The following is a 20,778-nucleotide window of genomic DNA, read 5'->3' on the forward strand; positions in this document are numbered from 1 at the left end:
ACCTAATCAGATGACAGCAAGTACCAGCGCCCCCTCCTCCAGACATCTGCCTTGGCGGCCCAAGCTATGTCCTATGGCCGTATCTTTACCACGTTGAGCTCCAGCTTGTGCTGCATCTACATTATCTGTACTCAGAGATATCACTGTGTTATCTGTGGTGTTACATAGGACTGCAGGGGACATCTACTACATGATCTGTACTCAGAGATATCACTGTGTTATCTGTGGTGTTACATAGGACTGCAGGTGACATCTACTACATGATCTGTACTCAGAGGGATATCACTGTTATCTGTGGTGTTACATAGGACTGCAGGTGATATCAGGTGACTTCTCCAGGTTGCAGAAGTTCAAACTTCATCATGCCCTGCTGACAGTTTATAATGGGAGTTGTAGTTTTGCAGCATGTGGCTCTTCAGGTTGCAGCACTACAACCCCCATCGTTTCCAACTGGCAGTTCATGATGAGAGTTGTAGTTTTTCAGCTGTAGAGTCAAAGATTGGAATACAATGATTAGACAATGACACAGTACAGTCCATTATCTATAGGGGGCAGTAGTGTAGTACATGAGGTGGAGGCAGTGACAGGGCATTAAAACATGGTGGCACATTAGAGTAATTGGATATAACGTTAGATAGGACTTTGCCTGATCGGGTGAGATGGGGGGCCCCAAGCAAAAATTTTGCACCAGGGCCCATCAGCCTTTAGCTGAGCCCCTGAGTGTAACCTTTCAGATGCAATGGTCAGTAGTGACCATGGCATCTAGGTGATCTGACAGAGGAAGGCAGCTCCCACCGTCACCCATTGGTAACTCTCAAATGTGACCTAGCAGCCACAGGCCTAGTAAAGGGCCCCAGGCATAACACACCTTTATTATTATCTCTCAGTGTAGCAGCGTATACTGAGTATGTCAAAGCACTATACCATATATACTATATCATATTGTGAAGTCCCTTAGAAGGACTAAATGACTTAGAAGGACTACATAAAATGTGGATTTATTCTGTAAAAGTGTAAAATAACACATGGTATTTTCAAGATTGTAATGATCCAAGCAATAAACATAATAATTGAAATTGCACCCTGAACTATGGTGTCTCACATGCCGATCCATAGTAAAATCTAGCTGCCTTAGCATTCGTGGATTCAAGGGGAACTCCGACTACATTTTTTTTCAGATCGACTGGAACCAGAAAGTCATACAGATTTGTAAACTACTTAAAAAAAAAAAAAAATCTCAAGTCCAGTACTTACTCCAGTATCAGCTGCTGCATGTCCTGCAGAAAGTGTCCAGAGCAGTAGCAAATCCCAATAAAAAATCTCTACTGCTCTGGACAGTTCCTGTCATGGTCAGAGGTGGCAGCAGAGAGCACTGTGTCAGAATAGAAAGAATACATAACTTCCTGCAGGACTTACAGCAGCTGATAAGTACTGGAAGATGTGAGAGTTTTAAATAGAATTAAATTTCAAATATATAGAACTTTCTGAAAGCAGTTGATCTGAAAGAAAGGTGTACAAGATGTTTACAAGGTAGCTTTCAATGGTGGGGCAACCAATTCAACAGTTGCATACTAAAAGCAATCAAAAGTAACAACAATGCTAATAATATAAATACATATACATTAAGGATAATTCTTTTCCTTGCTAAAAACAACACTGTATATTTATATGTTCCCTATAGACAGGAATAACATTGTGATGTTACATTTATAGGCAGTGAGAAGAAATTCTCATGCCCCTTTGCCCACCTTTAGTAACAACATTAACAAAGCAAGTCTGAATGCCTTCTGAAATTGCTCAGGCAAGAGCAAATGTTGCCCGTGTTTTATCTCCCTAGAGACTCAAAAACCTTCCAAGAATGAAGTTATGGGAGCGGATCTGGCACTGGGGTGAGCTGGGGAGAGCAGTAATGTACTGTCTCATGCAGACAACAACGCCTCAGTGTCAAAGATACAAGACCAAGGGCAGCTGACTGATTCAAGTATACAGCACACAGAAGAAAGGAAAACAATCTCTTGGCAAAAAACTTGACTCCTAAACAGAAGAATGAAGCAGCAGGAGAGCTAACTCGCACCATCATGTACAACTATACAGCCGCTAGCAATAATAGTACGCTAAAATAACGCTGCTGCATGCTTGTAAAACACACAACAAATCAAGAATGTCATCTAATAGGGAACATATACTTGAGTTTATAGCATTACCTCTTGGGAAAGATATTGCCCTGACACCTGTAGCTTCCCCAGCAAGATAATTTCTTCGCAGTGGCGGGAGCAGCCATGCTTCAAGTCATAGTCTCCGGATGAAAGATGAAGTGTTTATGAAAATGTCCTATGAAGACTTCTCTAAATCAAGGAGTACGAGTACAGGGAGGAGGATGAATCAGCATATCCTGACTCCCATAACTGCAGCCATTAGCTATGAGAAAAGCGGATGGAGACATTGGGATCTTTTCTTAAAATGCTACAGGAAACTGGAGCCATTCTCTAGGGATAGAATTACAATAATGACATGGCTACAGATGGGGTTGTGTTTCAGCTTGAGTTACAAATAAATCTATACTTAAGAAAGCATTGTGGTAAGTGCACATTGATCAATAGGTTACTAATCCAAGACCACTGTCATTGTAACAATTTTATACTTTGATTCCATCATGATCATCCAAACAACAACCGTTACTTGGACTCAAATGGCCAAAAAAAGATTGTGGGAACAAAACCTAACACTGATTATACAGAAAATGCTACTCTAGGCCATGTTCAGACATATGTTCACACAACATTTTTTTCCTTTCCGTTTTTTAAGTTTAAAATGACTAACGTCATTTCGCTGTTTGGCTGCCTGTCAGTGCAATGACCAGGGCCGTCTTATCCATTGGGCAGGGTAGGCGGCTGCCCGGGGGCCCTTGCGTCCTAGGGGGCCCCTGCCCTCTGTGACCTGTATTTTTCGCTTTATAAGACGCACTTATAAAACTAAGTGCGTCCTATAAAGCGAAGACGGCTCCCAAGCAGTGCTGAGCATAGAAGCCGTCCCACCCGCCCCCTGTATTGCCCCCTCCGCCCCCTGTATTGCCCCCTCCGCCTGCCCAGCCCGCCCAGCCCGCTCAGCCCGCCCCTTCTATTGCCGCTCAGCCCGCCCCTTCTATCGCCGCTCAGCTGAGCCGATCAGAAGCCCTGGAAAGTGCAATGAGCAGCACTTTCCTGGGCTTCTGATTGACTCAGCTGAGCGGCGATAGAAGGGGCGGGCGGTCCAGGAACTCACCCGTCCGGCGGCCCCAGCAGCTCCTCTCCCGTCATCCTCCGGGCACAGGCAGCGGGGTACAGAGATGCTGCCTGTGTCCTGGATGTGTTGTGCAGCCGGACACTTCTGGCACAGGCAGTCTCTCTGTACCCCGCTGCCTGTGCCCGGAGGATGACGGGAGTGGCGCTCTGCCGGGAGAGGAGCTGCTGGGGCCGCCGGACAGGTGAGTAACTGGTTTGTTGTTTTGGGGGGCACTGGCTAGTATTGGGGTACTGGCTACTATGGGGGGCACTGGCTACTATTGGGGGCACTGGCTACTATGTGGGCAATGGCTACTATGGGGGGATTGGCTACTATGGGGTAACTATATGGGGGAATTGGCTACTATGGGGGGCACTATATGGGGCGATTGGCTACTATGGGGGGCACTATATGGGGCGATTGGCTACTATGGGGGGCACTATATGCAAAGATGTGGGGGATTTGATGGCGGCGGTTGGGGGGGGGGGCAATTCGCACCTCTGCCCAGGGGCCCATAATGCTGTTAAGACGGCCCTGGCAATGACGGCTGCTAGTACATTATTCAGGTGGACTGATTGGCCGTTGGGTGTGTCTTTAATTGAAAAGTCCATTAAATTTAATAATAAAAACGGTGAAAGGACGGTGAAAAAAGAAAAACTGTGTGAACAACTAAAAAATAACATTAAACATTACATATTTCCCCCCAAAAAACAATGGCTTGTCCATGTAGTCCTCCAATGTAAGAGATGTTTTTGGTAGCTGCCTTCCACTCTATTAAACGGGTATTTTGGAGAAAAAAAATGTTCTTAAATTAACTGGTATCAAAAGGTTATGTAGATTTGTAAATACTGTACTTCTAAAAAAAAAAAAAACAACTCAAACCTTCCAGTACTTTTCAGCTGCTTTATGTCCTGCAGAAAGTAGTGTATTCTTTCTAGTCTTACACTGTGCTCTCTGCTGCCACCTCTTTCCATGTCAGGAAGTGTCCAGAGTAGTAGCAAATCCATATAGGAAACTTCTCCTGCCCTGGACAGTTCCTGGCATGGACAGAGGTGGCAGCAGAGAGCAATGTGTCAGACTGAAAGGAATACACCACTTCCTGCAGGACATAGTCCATAGTACTGGAAGACTTAATATTTTTTAAATAGAAGTAAATTACAAATCTAAATGGCACCAATAAACTTTTTTTTTTATTTTACTCTGGAACACCTCTTTACCTCTTTCAGACAATCTGAACAAGTCACATTAGCTAGCAAACACAAGGTAACTTCTTCTTCACACATAGACTTCATGTACCTAGCCTTCTCTTACTCGCTGCTGCTGCTTCTTAGTATCAAAAAGGATTCCTAGCAATCTATTTCTTAATGTTACCATATATACATTCCGTCATCTCCCCAATCTCGTATGACCATATAACACAACCATTAAAGTATTATACTACTAAGTAGTTTTCACCATGATGTTTTATAGGAATGTGTTATGTACAATTATAGACTGGTATAATTACCAGCACACCTAGCTATAAGCTGCTATTAAATCCCATGAAGAATATACTCAGTACCCTATAAATTTGTCAGTTTCTAGGAACCAGCTGCTTTTACCAAGCCCAGATATAAATGTGTGCCGACCATGTTTATAGCCGGTAATTACAAGGTAGATTCCATCTGCTGCGTGCTGCCGTCTATCGTAGAGCTCAGGTTATTTTACATTTCTATTATAAATACTGGGAAAGCAGCCAGCCTATGCCAGCGAGTGATTCTCATTCATCAGAGAAAATATAAACTATATTTCAGACGTATTATTTTTGGCTGTTACTTCTACATACCTAACACATATTTTGGCTAGCAGAAATAAGCTTCGCAGAGAACAAACGTAGGTGAGAGAGAAGAAAAATGTAAATGTTTTCCATTCTGTCAGATGCGTCTACAGTGGATTTCCTGTTTTTTAAGCTTCATTGTTAAATATTAAATGTTACATTACATGAAATTAACCTCACTGCCCTAGACCACCAGGGATTCTCACACTAACCCCTTCAGCGCCTCAGGGCCCTCATACACAGGCCCATTATTGGCTAAAGAGGAATACCAAGTAATTAAGCTAGCAATGAGCTCTATGAACAAGTGCCGGTCACCAAGATCAGCGCTGATTTACAGATGGTTTTGGGCCATCTTTTAGGGCCCTTGGACTACCATGTTTACTAGCATTATCTCCTTTAGGGCGGGTTCAAACATACCGTATCCGCAACGGATATCACCTTGCAAGTTTGCAACGAAATTCGCTGCGGATATCTTCCCAGTCATTTCAATGAGATGACAAACTTGTCATCCCGCTGCGAGTATGGAAAAGTCAGCCTCCTTAACCTCCCTGCGGCCCTGTACATACATTACTCCAGCTTGCTTTGGGGGGCTCCCGAAATCAGCCAATCAGTGCGCTGCCCCACCCGATGCTGGGAGCGACAGAAGCAAGCCGGAGCAGGGACCCGGTAATGTATGTACCCAGGCCATGGGTGGTTAAGGGGGCTGCCTTTTACATACTCACAGCGGAATGACAATCCCGCTGAGAGTATGTAATCTCATTGACGTGACTGAGAAGGTATCCGCAGCGGATTTAGCTGCAAACTCGCAATGTGAAATCCGCTGCGGTACAATACGTGTGAACCCACTCTTAGGGCGCGTTCACACGTGCAGGATCCCCAGCAGATTTGATGGGGCAGATCCGCAGCAGATTTTATATCAATGTAACTAAATAACTGAACACACCATCAAATCTGGGCCATCAAATGCGGATATCTTGGTTGAACTTGATGGACATGTGTCTTTTTTCAACCGTATTAACTATGTAAATCTGCTGCAGATCCTGTACGTGTGAACGCACCCTTACTAACCTCCAGGTATAGTGACTATTAAAGATGAGTGAATTGCTCATCTAGACAAAGTGAAGCGCTTAATTTGATTTGCACTCCGCCCATCGAGTCGCTGGCCGTTCGGCCCTGCTCTGCTCCCTGCCACTCCTCCCAGGATGCCGGGAAAATCTAAATCCAACCCTGGGAAAATTGTTCCACTTTCCCAGGATTGGATCCAGCTTTTTCCTGCCACCCGGGGTGGAGCTACAGGGAGCGGAGCAGCGCTGAAAGGCCGGCGGCTTGATGAGCAGAGCGCATATCAAATTAGGCGCTTCACTTTGTTTAGATGAGCGATTCACTCATCTAAGGTCACTCTTATAGTCACTTAGGGGGAGATTAATCACACATGGTGTAAAGTGAAACTGGCTCAGTTGCTCCTAGCAACCAATCAGATTCCACCTTTCATTCCTCACAGACTCTTTGGAAAATGAAAGGTGGAATCTGATTGGTTGCTAGGGGCAACTGAGCCAGTTTCCCTTTACACCATGTTTGATAAATCTCCCCCTAAGTGACTGTAACCCCTACACTATCCTAGACAAATAACAATCATAATTATTTGAGTGCTGTACCTTAAGCTATACTAAATCAAGATTTGCATACCATCTTACTGGCGCTACTGTGTACATATTAATGGTCTCCCCTCAGTGATGCACCATCCTCAGAATGAAGCCTGTCCCCTGGCTGGTGCGTCACTGAGAAGAGGAGATATTGGTGCCCTGGGGTCACTGTGCCGGCCTCCTGTACACCAAACCAGACATTGGCAGATATACAGATTTTAGGAACCAGGCGGCATAATGAGAAACGGACGGCAGCGTTACAAGGTGCGTGGCAGCGCATTGGTATGAACATCTTTATTTAGTATATCTTGTGGTACGTTCGCTTTAATATTTGTTTGATGTGGTTCTGTATTGGCCAGCTTAGATGTGCCAGAGCCCTGGTAATAGCTTAGAGGGAACACTGCTAGCGATGCTGCTGAAACTTATGACTGGACATGGCTGATGGCCATAAAGAGATGGTGTCTGGGCAGGTTGCCAAAGCTGAATGTTTTGCACCAAGGTCCAAAAGCCTTTAGCTATGCCCCTGCTGATAGGTTAATAAGCTTGCTAAAACAGAGAAATTAGATTGTAAGCTCTACTGACAACAGAGACTGTTGTGAGTATACATTTCCTCTTTTTCCTACACTGCTTTTATATCCAAGGCTGTGTTCCCACAACGTCTTCTTTTGGCCGATTGAGGCCAAATAAAGGCCGTTATTTTATAATTACAGCTGTTGTTTATACAATCACGGCCGTCATTATGAATTAAAGGCCAAGAGCGGATGTTGTGGGGACATAGCCTTAAACCATCTAATCTCTACAACTAGTAGATGTGATGTGATGGGATGAGAATTCAGCTGCATTTGCAATTGTAAATCTGGGCCAGTATTTTTCTAATGTATTCTGACAATTCTCCTTTAAAACTTCTCCGTCCAGATTGTAGATTGTTAAATAATCAAAGTCCAATTTTATTCTAGGAGCTATTTCTATACAGGCTTTGAAAATGATGTTTGTAGTCCTGCCAATTACCGCCGATGTACGTAAAACCCTAGATGAAAGGGTCTACTCAACATAAAGGTTAAGGTGGGACGAGTGCTGAAAATGATAGACATATTTACAGGTGAACCTGAAAATGAGAAGTTGCAACGCTTTATTGGTCAGCTGCTATTTCTTCACAGTTCATAGGCAGTGAAAACCATCTTGCGGACATTATAAAAGAAGGTAATATCACTTTTTGAATATTTTCGTTTACCCTATTTTTTTGGCTGTTTGATGAACGGTTTTTAGGATGGCCGTCGTTTGTAGTCTAAATAATGGCTATTATTTCAAAATGACATCTGTTATTTGCAGAATCATTATGATTGGACTCCAAATGACGACGATCTCTTGGTGTGTGAATATAGCCTTTAAGGGGATTATATGATACAAGTAAATGGTCTGCAGCTAAGGGTGAGTTCACAACTCAGTTAAAGCCCTGTTAGAGCTCCATCATAGAATGTGTTTATCTTGAAGCACCTGACAGGACAAAAAATTGCTGAAAGCGGTATCTTTTTCCTGCTGAAATCCTGCTAAGTAAATGGACACCAGATCAGAACCCAACAAACTCTATTAAAGTCAGTGGGATCTATTGAGATCCATCGGTGCCTGTTGGGCTATGGATCATTCAGCTCCGTTTTTGTAGAGTGGTGCATCCAACACAAATCTAAACCCAACCTTTAGAGAATGGGATGTTGCAGTTTCATGCAAAAAAAAAAACCTGCAGCAGAGTGTAATCAGCAAGTTTGCTAAAATATGTTTCATATACGCAATATATGAACATACCCAACATGTCAACTGCCAGTTTAGGGAAGAAAGGATCTCACACCTCTTGGGCAAAGAGATGCCCAATGCCCCTTCAAGTTAAGTCTCACTCTATTTGGGAGTCTCAGAACATTGACCTGAGATGTATGCCAATTATTCCCAAAGGAAAACATCTTCAGACAGCTGTTTCAAGTTTGTTGTCCCTCATCAGTGCAGAGCAGGGTGTTGGCTGGCTACTGAGAGACCTATCATGGGTCCCAGGGATAACAATGCTCCTTAAGGTCTGTTCACACGTACAGACTCGCTGCATATTTATCGCTGTATGTTTCTCGCACATAAATCCACAGTGATACTGATTGCTATCAACTCAATGTATGTGTATTCTCACTGCGTGTTTGGTGCGATTTTTACATGCGAGTTTTGATTTTCACATGATTTTCACAGGCAAGTTCAACACCACAAAAAGCACAGCTACTTTCATGCGAGTTTGATGCGAGTTCTGTGCGAGTTTTACGCAGCGAGTCTGTACGTGTGAACAGACCCTTAGGTTCTGTTCACACATACAGACTCGCTGCATAAAACTCGCATCAAACTCGCATGAAAGTAGCTGCGTTTTTTGTGGTGTTGAACTTGCCTGTGAAAATCAAAACTTGCATGTAAAAATCGCACCAAACACGCAGCGAGAATACACATACATTGACTTGATAGCAATCAGTATCGTTGTGGATTTATGTGCGAGAAACTCACAGCTATAAATACGCAGCGAGTCTGCACATGTGAACAGACCCTCAGGCTACAAATCCACTTGGCGGGTCTGCAGCGAGTCCCCTCGCTGCGTATTTGCAGCGAGACTCGCTGCAGATCCCGGCCCTATACTTTTAATGGCAGACAAACACGCAGCAGGGATGTACATCCCTGCTGTGCGAGTTTGTCTGCAGCCCACCCCATTAACCCCCCGGCCGCCGGAGCTGATACTTCACCTGATCCCGGCTCCGGCGGTTCTCGATGTCTTCAGCAAGCCGGAGTGGGGACCAGGTGAAGTATATGCTCCAGTCAGCCGCACGCAGCCCCCGCCGCCCGATCGCCCCCCCCCCCCGCAGCACCGATCTTACGCCCCCCCCCCCCCCCCGCAGCACCAATCGCGCCCCGGCTGCCCGATCACCCCCCCCCCGCAGCACCGATCGCACGCCCCCCCAAATCACCCCCCCCCGCAGCACCGATCGCACGCCCCCCCAATCGCCCCCCCGCAGCACCGATCGCTCGCACGCCCCCGATGGGGGCTGCAGGGGGGCGATTGGTGCTGCCGGGGGCCAATCGAGCGGCCAGGGCGCGATTGGGGGGGGCGTGCAAGCGATCGGTGCTGCGGGGGGGCGTGCAAGCGATCGGTGCTGCGGGGGGGCGTGCGATCGGTGCTGCGGGGGGGGGGGCGTGCGATCGGTGCTGCGGGGGGCGTTCGATCGGTGCTGCCTGCGGGGGGGCATGCGATCAGTGCTGCGGGGGGGGGGTGATCGGGCGCCCGGGGCTGCGGGCGGCTGGCTGGAGCATATACTTCACCTTGTCCCCGCTCCGGCTTGCTGAAGACATCGGGAACCGCTGGAGCCGGGATCAGGTGAAGTATCAGCTCCGACGGCCGGGGGGTTAATGGGGTGGGCTGCAGACAAACTCGCAGCAGGGATGTACATCCCTGCTGCGTGTTTGTCTGCCATTAAAAGTATAGGGCCGGGATCTGCAGCGAGTCTCGCTGCAAATACGCAGCAAGGGGACTCGCTGCAGACCCGCCAAGTGGGTTTGTAGCCTCAAGGAGAGTTTGTCATAATTACAAATTGCCTTCTTGCTACTATTGGTGAGTGCCATTACTTCAATTGCCAACCTTAAAGGGGATAGAAAAAGCACAGCTACTATCTTGTAAAAACAGCCCCACCCCTGTCCTCAGGTTGTGTGTGGTATTACAGTTCAGCTCCATTCACTTCAGTGGAACTGAGCTGCAAAATCCACATCCAAACTAAGGACAAGAAAGGTGCAATTTCTAGAGAAAAAATACATTTCTAAGAGGTTATTGAAGATTAGAAAAACTTAACCGCTTTCTTCCAAGCAGAAATACAGCACACACAAATTGAGGACAGGTGTGAAGCTGTTTTTGGAAAAAAAGCATGTATGTTGGCCAAATCCTAGTTAACCCCTTTAAGAATATAGAGATATAAAGTTATTAGTGACTTTGGTGTTATTTGTTTAAATAGTCGGCCTGTTCACACATGTGCATTGGGCTGCTCTGAAATCACACACAGCCGAAGATGATCCAGCTGTCAATCATTCTCAAAGGAGGTGGCCTGGAGACCGAGGTCTGAGCGCAAGGCAGGTGCAAGCAATATAACAGAAACATAGAACCAAAATAAAGGTATTCACACAATGCTGGCTAAATAGGTAACTGGAAGCTGGCAGCATTCAGATATGCATATTCATGCTGTCAGTTTCCCTTTAAGGACTAGCCACACATTCTGATCAGCAGAATCCCTCGACACAGGTAACTCTAACTCTATGCCACCAGAATTGGGAGTTTAAAGATTCTATTTTGTTGGAAGTATTTCAAGTCTCTTAGTGAAGTACCCATTGTACCTCCTTTTCGTCTCACTGTGTCTGGTACCATCTGCACCCACACCATTTTGGGTGCCCTCCAATCCACCAGCCAGTCACAGTATTAGGACTTATACCACTACACTAGTGCAGCCCTTTATTGATAACTTTGTGACTGCTCTGGGGAATACCTTGTGTGTCTCACCTTGTGTCCGCTCCAGCCACATGTGACCAAAGTAAGAAACCACGAGTGGCCCTGAAGTATAACCGCCATGTGCTCTCCCAGACGTTACACATTTATAACAACTTTCTCAAGAACAAATAGATGCTTATCTCTGAATATGGTAGCTAAGAAGTGTACACGTGTAAACTGGAGGAAGTGGAATGTAAGTGAAAGAATGCATGTAGAAACCAGATAACAGTCTACTAGGGATCATCACCCATCAAAGTCAATATTGAAATAAGCAGCTGACACCCACTGGATAAGGGACCATTTGACTATATATATATATATATATATATATATATATATATATATATATATATATATATATAATTTTTATTTTTTTTTTTAAATAATGCATAATATTCAGTAAATACTAAATATGACTGTAATTTTGAGTGAAAATATAACAATGTGTGAACAGTTGGAAAGAAAAAAGAGTTGTATGTTACACTTCGGCAAACACGGACATCTTGTAAGAAAGATGGCTGCTAGTAATGATGGCCATCTATATTACAAGAAGGCCATCTTTTTCGATATGTTCCTAAAGTGAGAACATAGCTTTTCTGTGTTTTAAGTCCACTCTTGGTTTTAGTTGAAAAAACAGACTGACCAAAATACTGACGGAAATACTATGAGTGAACATAGCCATGACCAGACCTTAACAGTAATTCTCATTACAAAGGCTCATCTGTATGATATTGTAAACATACAATCCTTTGTTGCCTGTGAGCGACTTTCTTTTTGAATATGTAATGAATTTTCAATATGAATGTTCAAATATTACATAAGCCACTAATAAAATATCGTTTAAAAAAAAACAAACAAAAAACAAACAAACAGTAATTCTCCATTCACATAATGGGTTTTCATGTGGCTGTGAGAGTGGAATCGGTTTATATTCTGTGCCAAAATGCCAAACTCATTTCTTGCCCAAACCTTGTCCCATTATTTTCAAGGGAATATATGCCATATTTTATACATAGCAAATTTCTTTCGATGCAGACTTCTAAATCCATGTAGGTAAAAAAAATATAGCTTATTGGCTAATTTCACACTGCTGGATTTTGCGGCCATCAGGATTTTGCGGCCATCATTGCCAACGACCATCAAAAAGCCGTCCGATATTTGCAGATGATCATTATCATTATAGCCGTCATCTGCAAATATCGGACATCTTTTTGATGTCTGTTGGCAATGATGGCCGCAAAATCCCGTACTGTGAAGTTAGCCATTGACTTTTACTGTATCTAGAAATGGTATTACGTATCCAGAACACAGGTTACGAGGGTTTACCACGTACTCTGTGTGCACAGAGCTTTGGGATGGTTGACACTATTGTAATCACATTGTAGCATAAGAGGAAACTTTTGTGTTGCAAATGTGTATGAGACCTGTGAAATTGCTTGTGAAGTGGTGGAGGTACTCTACAAATAATAAAATCACCAAACAAAAATTAACAAGCAATGAGAACAAAATAAATTTTCCCGACTATAAGAGCTTACAATCAGATTCATTTTATTTGGCATCAATGTGTAACAAATGTCCTTCTCCTTCTGTGAGCTAGGCACAGACGAGTTCATTTTGCTTATATTGCCACACCTTTTCCTACTAAGGCAGTTTCTACAACTGTTCTACAGTCATAAATACCTCTCCTCTACTTCAGACTTCCTCTTCTTCCTATGCTTTGGATAAAATGAGTACACGGTTATGTTCACACAATGTAATTTTTCGGCAAAATAACGACCGTTGTTTGACAATGACGGCCGTAAGTAATGATCATGAACATTATTGACAGCTGTCATTATTTTAAAACAACGTCCGTTATTGTGTATAAAAAGATGTTATGTGAACATAGCCAAAAAGAAGTTTTGTAAAGGGCCTTTGACACATGACGATTAACGGCTAGGAGTGTTGCTAGAAATGCTCCTGATAATTGGCCCGTGTAAAAGTGACAGCAATCAGCGAACAAGTAGGAAAATGTCCGATCCTCGGCTGATCGCATTTTTTCGATTCCAGTAGAATTTATTGCAATCGGTCTTACATCTTCCTGTGTGAACTGGGGATGTGAGGCCGATAGCAAAGGGGAACTGGCAGTATGGCTATACATATATTCGTGTCATCATTTTCCAGATCACCAGCAGTGCATCCCGCGCTGCTGTGTGATCCGGCATTCGGTTCTCCCATCCTGCTCTCTCTTCAGGATGCCGTCTCCTCCAAAATGATTGACAGCTGGAGGAAAGCAGGATGGTAGAACCGAATGGGACAGCAGGACGGGAGAACTGGAAAGTGGGATGCCAGATCAAACTGATGGTATGTAGGCACTGCTGGAAACTGGTGACAGCACGGATATATGCATATCTGTGCTGTCAGTGTCCATAGTCGCATGAACGATACAAGGATTGTTAGGGCAGCTCGGCGGCTCAATTTGTTGTGATGTGTAAAGACATTGTAAACGTCCTCTGATCTTGCTACTCAGCGCTCATTTTCAGCCTTGCACGGCCCCATGTCGGGTCATTAGTTATATGTGAGAAGAGGAAACATAAGGAGTAAGGGATTTACTGTAGATCACGAGTCGAAGGGGCAGTGTTAATAGTGTTACAAGATAAAGGAGGTTCTAAATTATTCACTATGTAGTTACAGTTAACATGCCTGACACCGGTATCTAGTATATACATTGCTGACCAATATCTGGTAAATAGCCATCTGCATTGCAAGATCATGTTGCTAATAAAGGCTGCAGGCTTGTAAAATGCACTTAGGTGGACTAGCTCTTACTATGGAAAATTGGTCACGAAGTAGTGAACCACAAAGGATCAGCAGGACTGAAGAGACCCCATTGATGGGAGAGCACAGGTAAGCATCCAAGACGAAGGTACAGTAGTGTACAAAGGCTGTCACATAGGCATAACTCCGTTGAGTATTTATTAGAACAAGCAACGCGTTTCGGCCCGTATGATAAGTCACGGGCCTTTCTCAAGCAAATGGAAAATTGGTAAAATAGTTGCAGTCCTTATCAGGTACTGCCCACGGACAAGTGTAGTGCTGTTTCTTGAAAAAAACACAGTGCTATTGCCAACAATATGCTTAGTGTAGATTTACCAACCACATTTGCTGGGAGTTTGTTCCAAGCATCTACTACTCTTTTAGTGAAACAATTCTATAACATTGCTGCTGATCTTTCCCCCTACTAACCTTATGAAGTGCCCTCTTGATTGTGCTTCCCTTCTAAACCTTATCTAACTCTTTTAAATTTATAGTGGTTTTTAACATGTCCCTCCTCAACCTTTGGGTTATTATTCGCATCATGTTTTTTTAAGCCTTTTGACTCTACGAGCAATGTGGGAGGGAGAAGGCTTGCATGCTGTGGCTTAGCACCTCCTAGATACTTAAAGTGGTGCTTTGGTGAAGATTTTTTCTTTCAAATCAACAGGTGTCAGAAAGTTCTATAGATTAGGAATTAACTTTTATTTAAAAGATCTCAAGCCTGCAGGAGATGGAGTATTTTTTTCCAGTCTGACACAGTACTTTAAGCTGCCACCTCTGTCCGTGACAGGAACTGACAAGAGCAGAAATTGTTTTCTATAGGGATTTGCTACTGCTCTGAACAGTTCCTGACATGGACAGAGGTGGCAGCAGTAAGCACTGTGTCAGGCTGGAAAGAACACTACACTTCCTGCAGGACATACAGCAGCTGATAAGTAATGGGGAAATTGAGATTTTTAAATAAAAGTTCTCTTTTAAGCTGGAAAATACATCACAGGCATTTGATACTACCCAGGTATGGTTTGCTTTCTCTTCTCATCAGCTATCCTACAATATATCCATCCCATAGTAGGATGTAGGGCTGACAGATTCCCTTTAACTTTGTCTAATTGACCTATAACTGTATTATTCTGTGCAATAAAGTATCAGTTTTTAATAATTTATTGTAGGTGTGCACATGTTTATATAACATTTTGAATATTATCTATATCTTGATTTCTGGCTTCAATAAACCTTATGAGAGAAAATGTGGAATCTATTATATTTGGAGATGAGCAAAACTGAGTCTAATGAACCGAGATTTTTTATGAACTTTGTACTTTGTTACGAACTTGCTTTGTGCAACATTTGTAATGAATTTTTAAAGATGGCGGCCACACGCACACAAAAAAGGGTATGCTCACCTGTCTGCACTCATCTGGTCTCCTCCTATGGGTCTCCAGTGACTCCAGCTGCCTCCAGCCCTCTTAGCCAATCACTGACTAAGACAGGTCAGCACCGTGGCCAGTGATTGGCTAAGCGGGCTGTCACTCTCGTCTCGGCAAATGACAGTTCACTCAGCCAATCACTGGCCGTGTCACTGTTCTGTCTGAGTCAGTGATTGGCTGAGCAGGCTGGAGGCGACTGCGGGGGGTACCAGGGCCCTGTGAAGGACGACACCAGGGAAGCATGGACAGGTAAAAATAGATGAGCGAACTTGCTGAACCGTAATGCGGATTGTCTAAGGTTCAGTTGGAACGAACCCAAACTTTGCTTCAAATTTTGGAGAACCTGCCAATTAAACTTTTGAAAAGTTTGCTTATCTCCAATAATAAGAGACGCATAAGCAAGTATTCAAAAGAAAAGTAAATAAAAAAAACTATAAAATGAAGAGGGTTTTTTAACCTACAATGAAATTCTCTTTAGCTTTGCAACTTAATAACACAACTATGAACATAAGTAATTATACAGAAGGAAATCTTCTAGTTTCTAGAGCTTATAAACAGATTTGAACATCTTATCAAAGATGTTTCTCCAACAGCCGGTCTATCTCAATAAATTACAACTCTGCAAATTCTATTGCTATTATTGTATATTTCTAGAAACCACCCTCCCCTTAATTAAATAATAAATAAATAATAAATAAAGGTACTTCTATTATACTCATTTCCAGAACAGGTTCAAAATCCACCATAATGGTGATACCAAAATCTTATTTAATTTGTAACTGTTATTTGAGGGTGGCTTAACACACAGCTTTTTTGAGACGTTTTTCTGGCCTCCAAAAATACCAAAGTATGTAAGGCATTTTATAAAATTCCATTGACTTTCAGCTAAAAGTTTTCGCTAAAATTTAAGCCTGTGTGAGACCAGTCTAAAACATCTTTGCAGAAATCAATAGTACAAGCGAATTTAAAAAAAACTCCTTCCTTCTGTTCTTACAGGACTGTTTTCCCACCTTCCCCTCACTTATCTTTTCATTTTCAAGAAAAAGCGTCAACATTACAGAAAAGCAAAGTGAAGACGAGATTACAATGCCCCATTATATTCCATGGAGGGGGAGGGGTCAAATGGGATGAGCGAGCAGGAACAGGAGACAAACAGCCTGTGCAATGTGCAGACTTTGTGGCCAGAGAAAACACTGGGTTTACATGTTGCAATGCTCATGGTCTGGGAACTTCTGAAGGTTTGCTACAGTGAGGTAGGATTGCCAGATGTTGTTTTTTATGTTTTTAGTGACTATATAGTGTATAGGAGTCAGCACAGAGGCTACTCTGCATTCACACTGCAGCTGACCATAGGTAAAGCCAACACAGTGATGGAGTTTGCAGGGTGCTAACCAAGGTGAAAAAAGGCATAAGCTAGTGACAGACTGATACACGTTAAGGCTAATCCACTGAAATACTCACAGTCATGGCAATAAACTGAATGGTAAATAAATACAGATTTGCCAAAAGTGGTTAAAAAAAGATTTGTTGAGTGAGTAGGTTATGGGTACTGGCAAAAAAGTCATTGTTTCATGACAGTAAAGGTCAAGTGGAGAGGTGATGGTGGAATACCTCAGAAGTGACATGTAAATAGATGAAGTGTGAGCGTCTGTTGATGAGAGAGTTGTTGCATTGGCAGTTGACTAAGTAAACAAAGTCTAGAAATGCATAGCATAACATACAAATCAAATAGATTGTAGAAAAGGAGCGCTATCCATTGAGAAGTTAACCCCTTAGGCCACCATGGCATACCAGTACATCATGGGGCTTTTAGGGGTGTATGGAGTGGGTTCGTTGGTTCTGCCTGCTTCATACTGGCTCTGTGTTACATTCTCCTGCATCCTGCATGGAGCAATTGTTCTGTATGGGCTCATAGTTTCTTACATGCCTCTGTCAAAATAAGCAAATATTATGTGCTAGGCTGTGTTCATATATTTAAAATACACGCCAACGCGTTTCGGGAAGGTCTCCCTTAATCATGGCAATGATTAAGGGAGACCTTCCCGAAACGTGTCGGCTTGTATTTAAAATTTTTGTATGCATTTTATGGACACCCAATAAATTTTTGAACTTTATTTGGAGCTGTGGATTTCCTCTTTCTATGATTGCCCAGCTGGTGGTGTAGCCCAGCCTTTGACACGTACTCCAGTTCTACATTTGGAAACCATTCACTTTACTACGTTATCCTGCACATGGTGAGCTGACCCAGTCTCTACTTTTCTTGTATAAGCATCTGTAAGCAGATGGGTAACTTCTAGAGGTGAGTGAACATCGAACATGCTCAGGTTCGTCTGAATTCGAGTGTGCAACATTTGATGCAGCTCTAAGAAGTCTGGGAAAACATGGATACAGCCTATGGCCTATGGCAGTATCCCTGTTTTCCAGGTCTCTATAGGGCTACATTCAACTTCTTCGGCTGCCGGTAATCAAATGTTGCACACTTGGGGTCGGACACGCTCAAAGTTTGCTCAACTCTTTTTTTTTTTTTTACTTTTTCCTCTCTTTATGCATGTTCTCTGTTGGGATGGGGAGGGGGTGGGGCTGGGAGGAAGGGATTATATAGGGAATATCATGTGATGTAAATAAATTTGCCTCCTTAATGATGAGGAAGAAATGTAACCTGTGAGGTACTTTCAGGGCGCCCGTGGATACAGTATTATATTGGATGTCTGGCGTGTGAATGGGGTTGCGGTGTGGTTGCGCGCTTGCCTGGTTGGGGGGGGGGGGCGGCTTTGGGCGGACCGACCCGCCAACATAGTGGTTGGAAGCAGTTTGGCCCGGCCGTGAGAGGGTCGAGTAAACAGGCTGGAATTTACTCGGATCACTGTTAAGCTATTATTAAAGTTTGGATGAAAAAATATATGAGTTGTACCCGGTCATCTGGTGGGGACTGCAGTCCATAATAGATGGATGGTGGAAGCCTTTGGATTGGACAGGGCAGTTGTCCATAGGATCCGGCGCGCAGGGTCCGTGGATAGCTATACGAGTGAGTTTTTTCCCATCTGTGGCCAGTGTAGCCCTTGACAGGGGCTGGATTGGCAGGATAAGGAGTTGAAGTTGGTTGCGGTTATCTGAGCAAGCTGGATAAGTTGGATTTTGGATATTGTTGACGTTTACAACCGGTACTGTGTAGAGGTGGAGGGGGTTGGCTCTGGTCTTGTCTGCCCATCTCCCCCTGTCCTCGGCGCGGTGGGGGTGTGGCTATGCCGCAACCTGGTGGGTTGAGTGAGTTTAAAGTAAGCATAGGTAGGGTGGTGGGTTAGGTAGGATAGGTGTAGATAATAGAGGGGCGCCCTGCAAGTTTAACCACACGGAGAGAAAGAAAGAAATTTGTAAATGACGAGGAATGTTTTGTCGAGAACAAATAGGAGTAACTGTACCTATAGATTGGGATTGTTGTTCTATGAAGCTTTAATTTGATTGTTGGGATGGGATAGGGGGGGGTCTGGTTATGTTTGTGTTTGGATTATGTAAAATAAAGAAAAAAATTTTAAAAGAAAAAAAAAAAAAAAGTTTGCTCAACTCTAGAAACTTCATATAGAGTTTATCCTAACAAGCAGGAACTATATAAATCCAATTACTTACTGTTCCAGAGAGATTTGTCTGTTGCTGAGGTCTTCTTTTTCTAGATGAGAAACGCTTTTGAGCAAAGCATTTTCAGAAACAGTTCTGGAAAAGAAGAAGTTAGAGATGGGCAGCTGGCTCTCCATCAGGACAAAAGAATAGAAGGAGCTACTAATAATATTGAAGATAAAATCATAAAGTTACACTATTCATTAGAATGCTGCCAACATTTGATAACACCCTTGGTGCTGGCAAATTCTTCAGGACTCGAATGTCTCGAATGTGAATTGTGCATTAGTTACAGTAGTGCTCGGTGAGGGGTACTCTTTGATTTTTCAGGGATTATGAAATAGTTTTAATACCATCAGAAAATTAAACAAAAGCTACACTGTGAGGTTATGTCATAATTATGTTTGAAGGCCAAGAGTAATGTACTGTAAATGATGGCACATCATTGCCTGGGGTGCTGTACTGCCTTGCTCTTCCACTTATGGTTGGGCATGCAATCAAAGTGTTTCACCCATTCAATAGAAATTATACTGTAGTAGTATACAACTAGAGATGAGCAAACCGGCTGAGGTCATAGGTTGTATCCCTGTTTTCCACCGTCCTTATGGAGTAGACAGACAGCGGGATTCAAAAGCTAATGGTTCGGGATGTACAAACCTGAACCTTGGCTGGCTTGCTCATCTTTTTATATAACACTTACATACTGCTATTTTTTGTAAAGGATAACTCTGGCCAAATCTAAAAATCTGTTGCAGGCAGGGGGTAGGGGGAGAACATAATAAAGAAGCTATATTTACCCTGCTGAGAAATGCCCAGCCAGTCAATGAATGGGGAAGTTCACCTCGGCAGTGACTGTCTGGCTCAGCAGGTACTTCCTGCTGGGATGTGACGATGCTCAAAACCGGGATAAACAGGAGCCCGGCAACTGTCAGAGAGCTAGTGAAGCTGCGCTGGCAAGGGGGCGGGTAAGTATAGATTCTTTATTATGTTCCACCCTTCCCCTGCCTGCACCATATTTTTAGATTTGGACAAAGTATCCCTTTAACCCCTTCACGTCAGCAATATGTACATATATGTTCCTGCCCCGTGCAGCAGGAACGTATATACACATTCCTGACAGTGAGGGGCTTTTGATGTGTGCAGGACCGCTGCAGTGTGAGCGGCCCCACACATATTAGTGTGTCCGGCGCCGAGGATAATGACAGGCAGCTGCAATCCCGTAGCTGCCTGCCCTCTAAATCATCCTCTCCAGCAGCCACAGCCCACACAGCTCTGGGAGTTGGGTTGTGACATCACCATTGTATCCAGGAAGTGAAGCCTTCATGCAGTAGTAAGTGCAGGGAAAAAGCACTTTATGTGCATTTCCCGTAATAAGTGTATATTGGTGATTTGTATATCTTTTGGGGGGCAATACAATACTTTAATAAAAATTTTTGCCAGACTTCTCCTTTAATTTGACCCGGACATCTGGGCACCAATGACCTTGGTCATGAAGAAGTTAAAAAAATGATGGGAGCATGGTAATTGTTGGAGCGCTGTATTAGAGCTCACCAATCTAAGATTGATAGCCTTCCAAAAGAATTGGCCATTAACCCCTTAGTGCTGCAGCTAGTTTGGGCTTTCATGACCAAGCTAAATATTCTGACCTGTCTCACTTTATGCAGTTATAGGGCAGTGATG

The 20,778-nt window shown here is 43.5% G+C and overlaps 1 protein-coding gene across 2 annotated transcripts in view; it reads right to left on the reverse strand.

Annotated features, from left to right (window-relative positions):
• The window catches only part of SHROOM3 (shroom family member 3), a 155,392-nt gene that overhangs the window by 101,810 nt on the left and 32,804 nt on the right, over positions 1-20,778 (reverse strand). Inside the window, exon 2 of one of the 2 annotated variants that reach the window (XM_069978173.1) lies at positions 19,111-19,194. In XM_069978173.1, coding sequence (XP_069834274.1) covers positions 19,111-19,194 — 84 coding nt within the window. Of the gene's footprint in view, positions 1-2,204; positions 2,223-19,110; positions 19,195-20,778 lie in introns of those variants that run through there. The other variant, XM_069978175.1, reaches the window with a different exon arrangement.

The sequence above is a fragment of the Dendropsophus ebraccatus genome, chromosome 7 (assembly GCF_027789765.1).
Source record: "Dendropsophus ebraccatus isolate aDenEbr1 chromosome 7, aDenEbr1.pat, whole genome shotgun sequence".
NCBI lineage: Eukaryota > Metazoa > Chordata > Amphibia > Anura > Hylidae > Dendropsophus > Dendropsophus ebraccatus.